We start from the raw sequence: 15,334 nt of genomic DNA, 5'->3' as shown, positions 1-15,334 counted from the left end.
ATTTCCTTTCATTCCTGAAGGATAAATTCACAGACAGAGGTGACAATTCTATTTTTATCAGGACTTGAAAAATGTTGTGTTACTTTCTTCTGGCCCTGTGGTTTCTGATGAGAAATCCTCCGTCATTCCATTTTTCCACCTCTAGGTAAGGTGGTATATATATATATATATATGTATATATATTTTTTTAACTGATTTCAAAATTTGTTTTGTCTTTAGTTTTGTCATTTGATTATGATGTGCTTTGGCATTGATTTCTTTGGGTTTATCCCACTGGAGTTTGATAGCTTCTTGATTCCATAGGCTTATGTCTTTCATCAAATTTAGGAAATTTTCAGTCACTATTTTTTCAAGTACTTGTTTTAGCCTCATCCTTTTCTTCTCTCCTGGAACTTTGATGACATGAGTGTTAGACCTTTCAATTTCTGAGGTCTCTGAGGTGGTGGTGGTGGTGGTGGTTGTTGTTTTTCTCCTTCTCCTTCTCCTTCCTCTTCCTCTTCCTCTTCCTTTTCTTCTTCTTCTTCTTCTTCTTCTTCTTCTTCTTCTTCTTCTTCTTCCCCTTTTCTTCTCTTCTCCCTCCTCCACCTCCTCTTCTTTTCTATTTATTTTCTCTCTTTTGATAATATGGGGTAATTTCTGTTCTAGTTTCAGGTTCACTGATTCTTTCTTTTGTCTTCTTTCTGTTGTCAAGGCCATCCATTGAATTTTTTATGCTGGTTATTGTATTTTTCAGTTCTAAAATTTTCATTTTATTCTTCCTTAGGGACCTTGTTATTGTTGAATAGTGGTGAAAATTCCCCACTTGGCCTCCTCTGACACCATTCTGGTAGGAAGGAAGAGGGTGCCTCGTTATCACTGGTTGGAGATGAAGGTCTAAGATCCCCGTGTGACCTTCTCTGATATTACCCAGATGGGGGTGGGGTAGGGTTACCTAATTATAGCTGGGCCAGGATGAAAGTCTCATTACTCAACCTGTGCTGATAGGGTTGATATTGGCCTCCCCCCACCCTCACCATGATGTTGGATTTCTTGATGTTAGATTTCTTTCCATGGCATAGGGTGATTTTTGTCTATTTCTGCCTTACTAGATTACATCTTTTCTGGTCATTTGTCTAGAAATAGTAGGCTTTTTGAGAGGATTTTTTTTTTTTATCTGCTTCTGTTTGTGTTTCTGGGTTGCCGCCTCTCTTGCCTCTAGTTCAGGATATACAAAACTAAAAGAGAACTCAAGGAATTTACTGCCACATTGTTCCTAGGGCACTAAATTCCCTATTTGGTTTCTCTTCTTCTCTTGACCTTTTAAAATACTCTTATGTTTGTTCTATATATAATATCTAGGAATTTTAGTTATACTTAGCAGAGGAATGGGGAGAAGTATATTTATTCCATCTTGGTCCAGAACTGGATGGAAAATAAATTTTTAAGTCCTTAAAGCAATTTAAGAATTTTCTAATCATAAATCCTTCAGAGCTAAATTAGAATCACTTTAGAAGAGTTTTTCAAACTATATACTTAGTCATACATCTCACTCCTCACATTCCATTCTTCTGGCTCTCCCTGGGAAGGAGAAGAGTCATGGGACAACACCCTCCGTCTTCCTCCAACATTGAGAATCACCGGTTACAAATCCTGTTACTGATCAATGTGGTTCATCTTTCTCAAGTGTGCTGGGATGGAAAAAATTGAGAAGCTTGGCACATTATGTCATATGACATAAGGAAACTGAGACTTGAAGAGGTGGCAATCTTGTCACATAGCAGAGATGTGGTGCAATCAAGCCTGCACATGGGTCTACAATAGTACTGTGCAAATAAATCACCTTGATACCTTGTTAAAACACAGCTTCTGGTTTAGTAAGTCTGGAGCAGGGCCTGAAGTCCTGCATTTCTAAGAAATGCTCAAGTGGTGCGGATGCTGTTACACTTTGAGTAACAATACTCTAGAATATTCAGCTTATTGCTCTTTTTACTGTCTGTATGAGTTGCAGTCCTTCAACAAAGAAATGGAGAATGGGTGAGGGTTTCACAGATAAGAATCTCAATATCTATGTGCCTGGTGTATAAGAGTAGAGGAAGGTCTGAATGGTAAGGGAGACACAGAGGTAGGAGTGGAAAGACTCATTCAGACACCAAACACTCTGCTGGCTCTGCAACGCATTTGCTGCTTCAAAACTCCTCTAATTTTGGTGAAGACCAAAGGAAAGCTTATCAAAAAAACCCCATAAACTGTTTAGCTGCCCATGTAATCTGCTTGGGGCTGTCAGTTAAGAATCTTTCCCCTCCTGGGAAGGATAAGGACCTTCTTTCTCTATAATCTTATGGAGTGCAATTCTCTAACAAGTAACAATCTAGGGAAGGCACATTACAATTCATGGTAAGGCATGAGAGACACCAACAACACATGCATCTTGGTCTATTCTGCTTTGCTGTAGTATAATAGAAAGATAGCAGAATATGCAAGGTGTTCCCAGATTTGGGCCTTGATCCTGGCTGCATTACTAACTTTATATGCAGCCTTGAATAAACCACTTTATTTCTCTATGATAAATTTTTCAAAAGAGCTTAATGATACTAGCATATGGACTAAGGTCTATATAAAATGATGTACAAATTAATACTAGTGCCTCAGTGTAATCGAAAGACTGAAGCCAAGTATACCAATGAATTGAACTGTAGCCTGAGACTTAAACCCTGAAGCCTTTGATATGGAAGATCCAGCAATCAATTTTCAAATAAATGCCATCAGTTAATAGTTATCAGCTATAAGTTGGGCTCTTTCTCTGTCAAGTATCACTGAGTTTTGTGTCATTTTTGATTTGTGGTTCCATCTTACTGAGGACATATATACAGAACCTATTGGGGACAGATATTTTATACTTTCCAATGTCATTGCTCACACAATCACCATCCCAGTGTCCCCAGTGAAGCAGGGGACACTATGATTCACTCTCCTCTTTCCCATAAGGATTAGGGGAAATCCCGTAAGAATTATGACATGATGTGTTTGTGGTGGGGATTGACTTATGATTGGGGTGTCAGGGAAAGGGATGGAATGGGAGATAGCAAGGACTAATGGTGGGAATGAAGGAAGACAAGTGATATTGAATCACAAACTACAAATATACCCCTGGATATCAACACTTTGTGTGCATTTGTTGTTTCAATACCTATTTATTGACAGGGGAGAGCCCAAGTTGGTTTTGTGAGAGTATTCAATTATCAGAAAACTCCTAAGCCTGTCCCAGGCTCACCCCTTATTCTTCTAACTTCTTTGCACCTGGGTTGGTACTCTAAGCTCATAACAGTGGGATTACGAAGCATGTGGGTATTACAGGGAGATAAATCAGGATGCAAAGATCCTTTAGTCATCTACTTTGAAGAGGGCAACTGGGCAGTTTATGGGAGCAAGATTCAACTCTGTGAGTATTTCTCAACTTCTGGTGTTTAAGTAGGTTGTAATTGCAAGGCTTTGTGGGTGGTGGAAGGTTGATCTGGCTCTAAAATAAAGAAATGGAAGAAAACACACTGAACCGGTGGGCCTGGACTGGGGCCGGGAAAGAAACTACGAGAAAACATGAAGGAAATACATCCAAACTGCCTCATAATGTCATGGAGCCAGCTAATAAGTAAAATTTGATTATTACAAGGTCGCTGCAAAACTCGATTACTAAACTCATTTTGAAAGAACCCTAAACTGACTCCTTTTTTGTGGCTTCCAGTTTTCTGGGAAAGGAGGGATCTGGGGCACTAAATGACCACAGAACAAACAGTTCTTTACTCCCAGGGTGTGCTTGAAAAAGACCAAAATACAAGAGGGGGGACCTGAGAGTGTGAGGCTAAGGAGAAAAAGAGTCGAGAGCAGCTGGAATGAGCCCAGTGCAGTGTGGGTGGCTTAGCCTTCTCCCTCAGAGGTCAAAGTGTTTGTTTGTTCCAGTATGAAGGATACTAGCTGGATTTTTGTTTTTGTCTTTTCATGGCTTTGGTTTGGGTCTTCCTTGGCTTTCCAAATTATTTGATTCTCTCCGCCTCAGCAAGATCCTGGTGACATTTATGGGCCCAACCCCATCAGCGCAGGGAAACCACCCCTGCACCTATCTCCTCCTCACCCCCCTCTCTTAGCCCTTCAACAAGAGAATTGTCTATTTGCCTATATCTTTGCGGAGAAGGAGAGACCTGGAAGTCTGGGGTGATAATAGCAGCATCAGAAATCCTGACTCCGGACCTTCTGAAACTGCTCTTCCTTAGCTGGGATTTATGGATGATCATCCTCGGTAGCTTCCTACACCTGAGCTCTGTTGCCTTGGGTCCAAGGGGACATGAACCCTGGTTCCCTACAAAACCATGCTTTGACATATTACTTTGCTGCATCCACTTCCTTCTGCAGAACAACAGTTCATACTCTTCAAAAGGGGAAGGGTTAACGTTGCTTTAAAAACAGAAAGCCATTCTGTCTCACAAAGGAATGAATTACTTGACACTTTGGGGAGGAAAAATGTGAAACATCTTCTTACAGCTAAAAGCAAGTCTGACACTAGATTGAGGATTATTTAGCCTAGGGATGCCCTTGCAGTTCCTGGGAAAGCATGGGCAGAGTAAGTTTAGCCTCTGGTGATGTGTGTGGTGGACAAGACTAACTTCCAAGGCAGGAAAGGGTCATATTTGTTCTGCTTCTTCCAAAGGTTTTACAGGGAGAACTGGAGGGCACATCCATGACAGAAACACTCTACGAGTTAGTTGATTGTCCTACATACTCAAAAATGAAATATTATACATGAAATGCATAATAAACATAAAATTCTTACCCATAGTGCAAACCCTGAGTATCATATCATGAGGATCCAGGGATTAACGAGGCAACTGTTATATAACCCTTTCTGAAGAGAATCCCTTTACATAATACATCACACCTAGACAGGAACAGGAACTCCATCTGAGCCTAGAGGTGCAACTTCAAAATTATATATGTAAATATGCAAAAGAAATTTACAAGAAAAAAGGGGAAGTATAATCAAGGAAAGATGGAAATCAAGTGTGATTTTTAAGTTCTTTGGGGCTGCTTTTGGGGATGTCAAAGGAATCCAAGGAAAGCTTAAGGCAGAATTTCAAGACCGGGTATAAATTAATAGGGTGTTGAAGGGATACAGAAGATTACCCAGCAAGTGCTGATGACAGTCACCTCTCTGGTACATGACAAGGGCTCTTCAACAGTTGGCCCAGGAGAAAGGGTGTAGGGAGGGCAAGTGAACCTGTGTCCCAATCATAAATTTGTTTGCTTGGCTTCCTTGACTCCTATAAGGTCTGTTACATAGTTACTGGGTTTTTTTGAGCCCTTTGCACCAAACACTTATTTACATTATGCCCTTTACTTTTCCCCATAATTCTAAAAAGAAGGTATATTTAATATTATAGATGGAATGAGGTCCAAACAAGTTATGCAATTTATCCAAGGTCACATAGACAGATTTTGTGGAGCAGGGATTTGAAACTATGTCTATTTGATTCTAAAGCACATAGTCTTTACATTGCATTGCCCCCAAAGGGTAATTTGACTGATTAGTTTACCTTAGGCCCTCATATTATAGACTCTGGACCTAACACAGTGGGATCCTAGATAGAACTGCTAGATTAAAAAAATAGAAGATGCCCAGTAAAATTATAATTTCAGATAAACAACAAATAATTTTTTGTATAAGTATGTACCATGAAATATTTGGGATATACTTATAATAAAAACCCCATTCATTATTTATCTGAAATTCAAATTTAACTGGGTGTCCTGCATTCTTCTTTGTTAAATCTGGTAATCCTAATCCCAGTAAGCTCTCCAGAGGAGAGAAAGGAAAATTTGTGCTTTCTTACTATTTTGAAAGAATTGAGAAGTCCAAAACTCTTGATCTGAGAGAAATTCTCTAATTTTCTTCTGTGGCTTTGTCAGAGCTGGGATGTTTCAGTTACTGATGGTAAACTCTGAGAATAATGCTGCTCTTGGCTGCCCACCAGCAGTTTCCATGGTTCCAACCACACTTAGAAGAGACACAAACTTTGCCAGTTTACCAGGGCAAAAGAGGGTCCACAGCACAAGAACTGGATTCAGTGAACAGATGAGCTGGCAGCCCATTTCCTAAAGCCCCTGAGAGTTTTGTGAGGTGAAGACCAACTGATGCCTTCTCTGTGGTTTGGTGAAGGAGTCACGGGGTCAGGATCTCATGACCCAAAGTTCAAGGTATTAGTTCAACTTCTCCATTTATTTATTCACCCATTCGACAAATAGATACCGCACACCTGCTATATGCCAGACACTGCTCTAGGTTTTGAGGCCACAGAAATGAACAAAAATGGGAAAAAAAGCCCACTGGAGCACAGTCCAGTGGAGAATTAATACAAGATCCCTGGCATGAGCAAGTGATCAAGAGCCCTGGCCAGGTTCACCATCCCGGGTGATTAGTCACAGATTAGTCAATGTGTTTCTGTGGAAGAAGTTGAGAACTAGCAGGAGAAAATGAAAATAGTAATTGAGGAAAAGAAGATAAGGAAAAAATCTTTTAGGCAAGGATAATAATTTTTTTCCTTTAAATTTTTTTATTGTTATGTTAATCCCCATACATTACATCATTAGTGTTTTTGATGTAGTGTTCCATGATTCATTGTTTGTGCATAACACCCAGTGCTCCACGCAGAACGTGCCCTCCCTAATACCCATCACCGGGCTAAACCCATCCCCCCACCCCCCTCCCCTCTAGAACCCTCAGTGTGTTTCTCAGAGTCCACCGTCTTTCATGGGTGGTCTCCCCCTCTGATTTACTCCCTTTCATTCTTCCCCTCCTGCTATCTTCTTCTTCTTTTTTTTTTCTTAACATATATTGCATTATTTGTTTCAGAAGTACAGGTCTGTGATTCAACAGTCTTGCACAATTCACAGCGCTCACCATAGCACATACCCTCCCCAATGTCGATGGCAAGGATAATAATTTAAACTCATTTTGAAAGTAATAAGAAAAAGCCAATGAACTTGAAGTCATACAATATAAAATTTGAGGCATGTTCAATGTGGTGGAGAAAGAGAAAGATGGTTAGCATGGGCCAAAGATGGTCAGGGAGAGCTGAAACTAAGAATATTAGCATAAATCTATAATTTATAGATTATATAAATAAATAAATCTTCCAGGTAGCAGAGCATGGAAGGGTTTGGCTCAGGGTAAGAGATTAAGGCTACTTAGAAGTTCTTTGGGGTTTTTTAGAATCTTCCTTCCCAGGAAAAATGTTATCAATTTTTGTGATAGAAAAAGAGAAAGAAGGGCGCCTGGGTGGCTCAGTTGGTTAAGTGACTGCCTTCGGCTCAGGTCATGATCCTGGAGTCCCGGGATCAAGTCCCGCATCGGGCTCCCTGCTCAGCAAGGAGTTTGCTTCACCCTCTGACCCTCTTCCCTCTCGTGCTCTCTATCTCTCATTCTCTCTCTCTCGAATAAATAAATAAAAAAAAAGAAAAAGAGAAAGAAGAAAGGTCATCCTTTAGCTTAACATATTTACTTTTAAAATTTATCTCGTTAATGCATCTCTATTTGTACTTGAAGAATGACAATGTACATTTCTATAGCTAAAATCAAAGTCTGTGAAAATCATATTGGATAAGTCCATGATTTGGATAGGAGAAAACGTAGAACATTTCAGAGAAATGGGTGGCTAAAGAACCTCATGTCTGGATATGGAGTTAAAGCATAAACGTACTACTTAATCACCTTCCATTGATTTTCCTGTGTGTGTGTGTGTGTGTGTGTGTGTATACTGGGATGTATCACATACTACATGGGGGTTAGGTGTCTCTGGCTCAGAGGTCCCCTGTCCAGATGACTACTTTGTTATTCCCCAGAACTAGGAAAAAATATCTTGATTACATGAGGTTTAAACAAAGTAAGGACTGTAAAGTAAAAAGCCCATAAAATATGAGGAAATAAACATTAAGAGTCAGGTTATTGTTTAGTTGGGTGGAAAAATATATAAAGCTTAAAGAATGTATCAGTGTTGTAAAGACTATAGATAGCATTTAGTCCATTTCTCTCTCTTCACAGATGGTGGAAGTGGTGATCACAGAGGGGCAGTACATATCATAATAAATAAATAAATACATATCAAATAATACATAGGAAGCTAGTGACGATTTATTGAAACAACACATCTACCTAGATTTTTGGTTTGTAAAAATCTGTTATCAGTCTACATCCAACTACATTGAGTGCCTCCATTGATTTATACCATATTTTCTTGAAAATTTCTTTAAAAGTTGGTAAGTTCTTCCCTTTTGTGCACACAAAGTCCTGAGTTTTTCTGGCGTTTCCAGTGAGGGTCTAAGAATCAATGGTCCCTGTACCCTGAGGGGCCTTTTTTTTTTTCCTCTCACCATCTAAGGAACCTGAAAGAGAACCATCAGACACCCACGGACATCAGAATGAGTGACAACGCTACTTTGGTTCCTCCAGCTTCAAACCAGGGTCCCACTACCCCAGGCAAGGGGCCCCCCAAGTTCAAGCAGAGACAGACTCGCCTATTCAAGAGCAAGCCTCCTAAGAAAGGTGTGAAAGGGTAAGACCAAAATGAAAAAGAAGACTTTCTATTTTTTTGAGAAATTAATGCTCCCAATATTAAATAGACTTACAAAGATTTCCACCCCATCCTCTATTTTCCTCTCTACCACAATCTTTGTTGAATCACATTGTTAGCCCTGGAAGGCTTTCTCTCTCACCTCCCAGGTCTGTGGTCACATTTAACATGGCAAATAGAACCTGTCACAGCAACCTTTGACTTGACCTTCCAGAATTTTCTTGACCACTCCTCTTCACTGGTACACATTGTGGTTTAATTTGGAGTACTAAAACACTTTCCATTTCCAGAATACAGAGTTTATTTTTATGGTTTCAAATGTTAAGTCTTCAGTTCTTTATTTTTCTCTTTCTCTTCTTGGCAAAATCCTACTTATTTAACATACTCTCATATGTTAATTTCTCTTTTGAAGCCGTGACTGACTCTCTTAGACAAATGTGATCATGGCTTTCATGTTTGCATTTCGTACATTCAGCTCTCATAACTTATATTGTTTTACATTACATTTGTTTATTTACATCTGTTCTCTGAGATTGAAGTTCCTCAGAGAAAATTACTTTTTTCCTCAATTCCCTATGCTTAATACAATGCCTGGCACATAGTAAATGCTTGATAAATGCTTTTGGGTAGCTAACCAAATGGATGAATTAATCATTTAAATGTCTTTCGTACTGTGTTTTCGTTCCAATTTCTTTTTTTTTTTTTAAGATTTTATTCATTTATTTATTTGACAGCGCAAGAGAGCACAAGCAGGGGGAGCAGCGGAGAGAGAGGGAGAAGTGGACTCCCCGCTGAGCAGGGAGCTTGATGTGAGGCTGGATCCCAGGACCCTGGGATCATGACCTGAGCCGAAGGCAGACACCCAACCGACTGAGTCACCTGGGCGCCCCTCATTCCAATTTCTATTTTTAAAAGTGGAGCTTGACTAAGTTGCCCCAGGAATAGTTCTATTTGGCTCTCAGTTGTCTTAGGCTAAATTTTTAGGAGGGGAAAATCTCTCCACAGGGACACACTGTCTGAAACCAGCCTGAGTGACTTTATCTTTTCCCCAGGTCAATGCAAATAAAAGATATTTCTCAAAGACAAAATCTTAAACCTCTTCTTTCCCCCTTAGTCAGGAAGCTCTCGATATGAGATCCTTTCACTCTGATGTCAGCTAATTTTTCTTTTTTTTCCCATAGGTTTGGAGATGACATTCCAGGCATGGAGGGGCTAGGAACAGGTGAGCCACCCAAGGCCATGGACTTTCACTTGGAATTTTACCACTATCCATACTTTAGGCCTCAAAGGGCCATGAAAAATTACAAGAAATAGCTAAGGCAGCAGATCCTTGAAGACATAGAAGTGTGGGGCTTAGTTTAATCTCCTAAGTAAGTACACATGTGCTCAGAGGCAAAAACTCTAACAGAGATCAAGCTAAGGTCCAAAGATACTAAATCCTCTTGTTCTGTTAAACAACACTTGAGGACATCTAACGGTGAGTTGTAGACTTTCATGGTAGAAAGATTCTCAGGGTTCATTTATCCCAACTTCATCATTTCTTCAGAAGAGAAATCTGAGACAGAGAGGAATGAAGTGACAATCTGAGGCCACAGAGTGAGGTACTGGAAACAAGGGAGGGGCCTGGAGAACTTTTTCACTCTACCAGACAAACCACTCCTTAACCAACTTCTTTTTACATATCCTCTGGCACCCAGAACAGGGCCTACACACTGAATGTATCCAATACAATATTTTTTAGTCAGCTAGTATAATTTGATTTGTTGGATAATGAATGAAAACAACTGGATCTTCCTTTTAAAAACACTGAACTTCGGGGCGCCTGGGTGGCTTAGTTGGTTAAGTGACTGCCTTCCTCTCAGGTCATGATCCTGGAGTCCTGGGATGGAGTCCCACATCGGGCTCCCTGCTCAGTAGGGAGTCTGCTTCTCCCTCTGACCCTCCCCCCTCTCATGTGCTCTCTCTCTCTCTTTCAAATAAATAAATGAAATCTTAAAAAAAAATTAAAAAAAATAAAAACACTGAACTTTATTTTTTAGAGCTGTTTTAGGTTTACAGAAAACTTAAGCAGAAAGTATGGAGCTCCTCCATACGCCTGTACATAGTTTCCCCTATTATTAGCATCTTGCATTAGTGTGGTACATTTGTTACGAATGATGAACCAGTATTAGTAACATTATTATTAACTAGCATTCATAGCTTATATTAGGATTCCCTCTTAGTGTTGTCCAGGTTTTGACAAAGGCACAATGTTGTGTATCCATCATTACAGGTATACACAGAATAGATGCCCTAAAAATCCCATGGGCTCCACATGTTCATCCCTTCTCCCACCCTCCACAAACTCATGACAACCACAAATCTTTTTACTCTCAAAAAGTTTTGCCTTTTCCAGATTGTCATATAGTTAGAATCATACAGTATATAGATTTTCCAGCCTGGCTTCTTTCACTTAGCAATATTTATTCATTTAAGGTTCCTCCATGTCCTATATGGCTTGATAGTTCATTTTTTTTTTACCACAGAATAATATTTCATTCTATGGCTGTATCACAATTTGCTTACCCTATTAAAAGATATTTTGTTGCTTCCAAATTTTCACAATTATGAATAATACTGCTATAAACACCATTGTGCGGGGTTGCGTTTTTTTTTAAAGCTTTTTATTTATTTATTTGAGAGAGAGAGACACAGCAAGAGAGGGAACACAAGCAGGGGGAGTGAGAGAGGGAGAAGCAGACTCCCCGACAAGCAGGGAGCCCGATAGGGGACTCCATCCCAGGACCCTGGGATCATGACCTGAGCCAAAGGCAGACGCTTAACAGACTGAGCCACCCAGGCGCCCCATTGTGCAGGTTGTTGAGTGGACATGTTTTCAACTTATCCAGTACACTTTTGATAAATGGTGTAATCAGTAATCAGTGTCCTTACCAGGCAATTCTCATTGTATTTGCTTTTAACAGTTAAATGCCACTCCTGAGACCTCAAATACATTTTTCAGCTATTTTATAAAGGTCATTTGCTATTCCCCTAAATCAACTGCTTTTGTATTTTGGCCAGATGTACATAAGACCAGCAGATTTGCTTTGGGTTCTGGAGGATATGCTTAACTCTGCCAACATATTTGGAATACTGGAAAGAGCTTTATACTGAGGGGAGATCTGAGATCTTTGACTTGGTTTTAGTCCCAACTCTATAACTCTGATTTTTCTGTAGGTATTTAATCTCTTTGTGTTCCAGTCAGCTTCTCTGTAATTCAGGGATAATAATATTTTATTGCCTGAAGCAAAAAATTGGATTAGCAGATGCCTTGAGATTACTTCTCAATATGTGACTGGATATAGTAGACATTTCAAAATGTAAAGGAACTAAAAAGTGAGTCAGAGAAGAATGCATCTGAATGGGTAGGAAGTAAGAAGGCAGTGGATTTCCAGATCATGGGAATTTAAAATGCTTCTATTTCTCATTTTAAAGCCTTGGCCTGATTAGAATTCCACTTGTGTTCCTTCCATAGTGGTTGTGTTTTGAGGAGACCCAGTTTGATCAGTGACCTGCACCCCCTACCCAAGGCTAGCTCCAGTCAAAAGCCTTGGGTCACCTCTCCAAAGACGTACAGAATGAAACCAATGAAGATGCTTACCTAGGGGGCCTGTTCTGGGGGCATCAGAACCCTGCAAGGGATTAATTAAGCAATCAGTCGAATCCTTCCTGGGCGGCGGGGCCATTGTGGATAACTTCCTGGTTACTGAGACAATGAATAGGAGAGAGGAGTGAGGTGCCTTCTTGAGGCTCTGAGGGGCAGGGGGAGAGGTTGGCTTACAAGTTCTTCTTCCCTCTCTTGCAGATATCACGGTGATTTGTCCCTGGGAGGCATTCAACCACCTGGAATTGCATGAGCTTGCTCAATTTGGGATCATCTGATGCACCAGAGGTTCTGCCATCAACAGCATCTGCTGGAGTTTTGATTACTTTTGCCCTATGATCTGCCAGAGTCTTGAAATTCAGCATGGTTCAGAAGTGGTTTCCTCAGCTTACACAAGTCATTTCCCCTAAATTGCTACAAAGAGTTCTTAGTGTCGGACTCTCTCTTGCCATATAGTTCAGCTTGGAATAGTGGATGCAAATTGACTTTTGTTAGGGCATTTCAAACTTTACCACCTTTTCCTATCAGCTGGTTAGAATTCATTGATAGTTCTCTGAATTTTGTTTATTTGTTAAGTTCTTCAAATCTATTTGTAGTAGACATTCCCTGTAATTAGTAGTAGCTTTTTAAGTTAACATTTATGTCACTCCCTTCCCTTTCTCATTTAATAAAGGAGATACTTATCTTGAATCTAATGATGCAGTTGTGTTAAATGCTATACGCAAATATCTGATGCCCTGTTCTGAGAGCCAGTTAGACAAAGAAGGCACAGTCCTCCAGGAAACAAGCACAGTGCATGTGAAAGAGCATAGGAATAAGAGTCAAGCCTGATTCTGCTTTGTAAGTTAGTAAATTGTGCATGTTCTTGGTCTAAATTTTATTGAACTGGGTTATCCCTGAGGTCCTATGCAGCTTGTACAAATTGGACAGCCTTATGTTGATGGAAGACTGGCGATTTAAACTCAGGAATCTGATAATGTGAGACTTCCTTTTAGTGCCTTGGCTCAGCTAATTGACAAGATTTAGTTCTATAAAGTTTAGACTCATATGCAAAGACAGGTAGTTGAGCCCTCTAAATAAAATGATGGGTTGCTTCACCCCTGAGGTTGTGTCAAATGTAATGTGTACATAGCTATCGTTCCCCAGTACTTTCAAGGCAATTGTGCAATTCAAAGGCTGCCTCTGTCTGACTTGGATGCTTTGGGTACTAGCCATATTAATTTCTTCATTTCAGTTTTGTAATCTGTGGTAAAAAAGTGGAGTAAATTAACTGAAGAGAGAGTTGGGATTATAGAGAGGAAAGAGATCTGGGTTCTAATCCTGGCTCGACCAGTAAATTACTCTGCAATTTAGGACAAAGATTTCTCACTTTGGATCCTCTAGGTTGCCTGAATCAGGTAATGTAAGGTTCATGGCAGTGATAATTCCATGACATTGAGGCCTGCAGAGTCTAAGAATGAGAATTCAAGGAGCTCAGCACTCTAGAAAATGTCTTGTGCCGCAGGCTCTGTACCATTTTGCACAAATGACCTACTGACCTCTGGCCAGAAGACTAGAAGCCCAAGGAAGGCATCTGGATTGGTAGGGGGTAAGGAGACTGTGGATTTCCAGACCATGGGAATTTAAAGCAGTCCTATTTTTTTTTTTTTTTAATTTTAATTCTTGGCCTGACTAGAATTCCATTTCTGTTCCCCCCTTGGTAGAAACAAAAAGGTACAGAAGAAAAAGTAAAGCATAAATTCAAGAGTGGAACCGTGACATGCCAGATGTTAGTGGGGATGTGTGCTTCTCCCTTAGCAGGGACTCCACCCATGGACCTGTTTTCCATCTAGCAGCTCCATTTGATAGCCAGAGCCTCGGGCTGCACTCGTTCATTCCCATATGCCTCTCAGTTACGGAGGTCTGGGTTCTTTTCCAGTTAGGTGTGACTCTGGTCCACATTTGGTTTACTTTGCAAAGGTTTCTCTAGACGTTTTAAGAACACACCCAGAGGACCATACTCAATGGCCAGGCTGGAGAAGGATCTAGAAACCATGCTACATGAAGAATTGTCGAAGGAATTGATAATATTTAGCCTAGAGGGGAAAAACGATAATTGCCAGCAAATATTTGAGAAGTTGTAATGAACCGGATGAAGCAGATCTATTTTATGAAGTATTCTGGCATTTGGCAGTAAGCTGCAACAGATAAATTGAAAGCCATTCAAATCCTAGAATTCTATTCTTTCCATTTCTAATTCTACATCTCCCATTTCTATTATTTCTAATAAGAAACAAGAAAGCCCTTCTTATATAAATAGCAGATAGGAAAGAGAGAAAGTAAATCATGCTTCCAACCAAAGTGTTGGCAGCTGAGGTGATATATTCAGAGTAACTGAGGAAGTTTAAACAAAGGGACTATTTAAAAAGGCTTGGGGTGGGGGTGCCTCGCTGGCTCAGTCGTTAGAACATGCGACCCTTGACCTCGGGGTCTTAGGTTCAAGCCCCACATTGGGTGTAGTGCTTACTTAAAAAAAAAAAAAAGAATAAGGTAAAAAAGGCTTGAGAAGGGTTAAGGCGTATCTATAAAAGGTAGGACAGTAACCTGGGGCTAGCAACAGTGTTGGGGCTACAATGTTTCCAGCCTTACACCTGACGGAATCCCAGTAGGTCTTCTCTGTAAGAAAGGCCCCCACGAGGGCTGTGGAAGGACACAGCCACCCCACAGTGATCCTGTGAGTAATCAAGAGGGGCTGGGGGTGAGGCTTATCAATAACCTAGTGGTATTCTTCTCCCATCCTCTCCTCTCTTGATGCTTCCCATTGGATAAACCTACTTGGAAGTCAGAAGACAAAGGAGCCCACTGATGTGGTCTAAAGTTCACTTCCAACAGCAGGGATCAGGTGGAGAAGGGTGGAGAGTGGATGTGTAGGGGCGAATGGGAACCATCCGGCGGGGCACAGTATGAAAGAACAGAAGCCCTTTGTCCGCCAAAATTGTTAGCTGGAGTTGGGAAATAAGCCTGGGTATGTGTAAAACCTGTGAGGGTAGAGGAAGGACAATGTCAAATAGAAGAACACGAAAGACAAAAGGGAAAAATCGCAAGAGGAAGTTATCGT

The 15,334-nt window shown here is 40.4% G+C and overlaps 1 protein-coding gene across 4 annotated transcripts in view; it reads left to right on the top strand.

The window, feature by feature from the left end:
* PDE6H (phosphodiesterase 6H) overlaps positions 1–12,905 on the top strand; it is a 36,629-nt gene extending 23,724 nt beyond the window's left edge. For 3 of the 4 annotated variants that reach the window (XM_073877940.1, XM_025879610.2, XM_073877941.1), the window contains exons 2-4: positions 8,403–8,576; positions 9,776–9,816; positions 12,439–12,905. In XM_073877940.1, the coding sequence (XP_073734041.1) occupies positions 8,403–8,576; positions 9,776–9,816; positions 12,439–12,515 (292 nt within the window). In that variant the 3' untranslated portion in view covers positions 12,516–12,905. Of the gene's footprint in view, positions 1–8,402; positions 8,577–9,328; positions 9,404–9,775; positions 9,817–12,438 lie in introns of those variants that run through there. The other variant, XR_012373983.1, reaches the window with a different exon arrangement.
* The last annotated feature ends 2,429 nt before the right edge of the window (positions 12,906–15,334 follow it).

This window comes from Callorhinus ursinus, unplaced genomic scaffold (genome assembly GCF_003265705.2).
Source record: "Callorhinus ursinus isolate GAN/ISIS: 27379988/994484 unplaced genomic scaffold, GSC_fseal_2.0 scaffold27, whole genome shotgun sequence".
Lineage (NCBI taxonomy): Eukaryota > Metazoa > Chordata > Mammalia > Carnivora > Otariidae > Callorhinus > Callorhinus ursinus.
The sequence above is the reverse complement of the archived record's forward strand: the minus strand, read 5'-3'. Positions and strand labels throughout refer to the sequence as shown.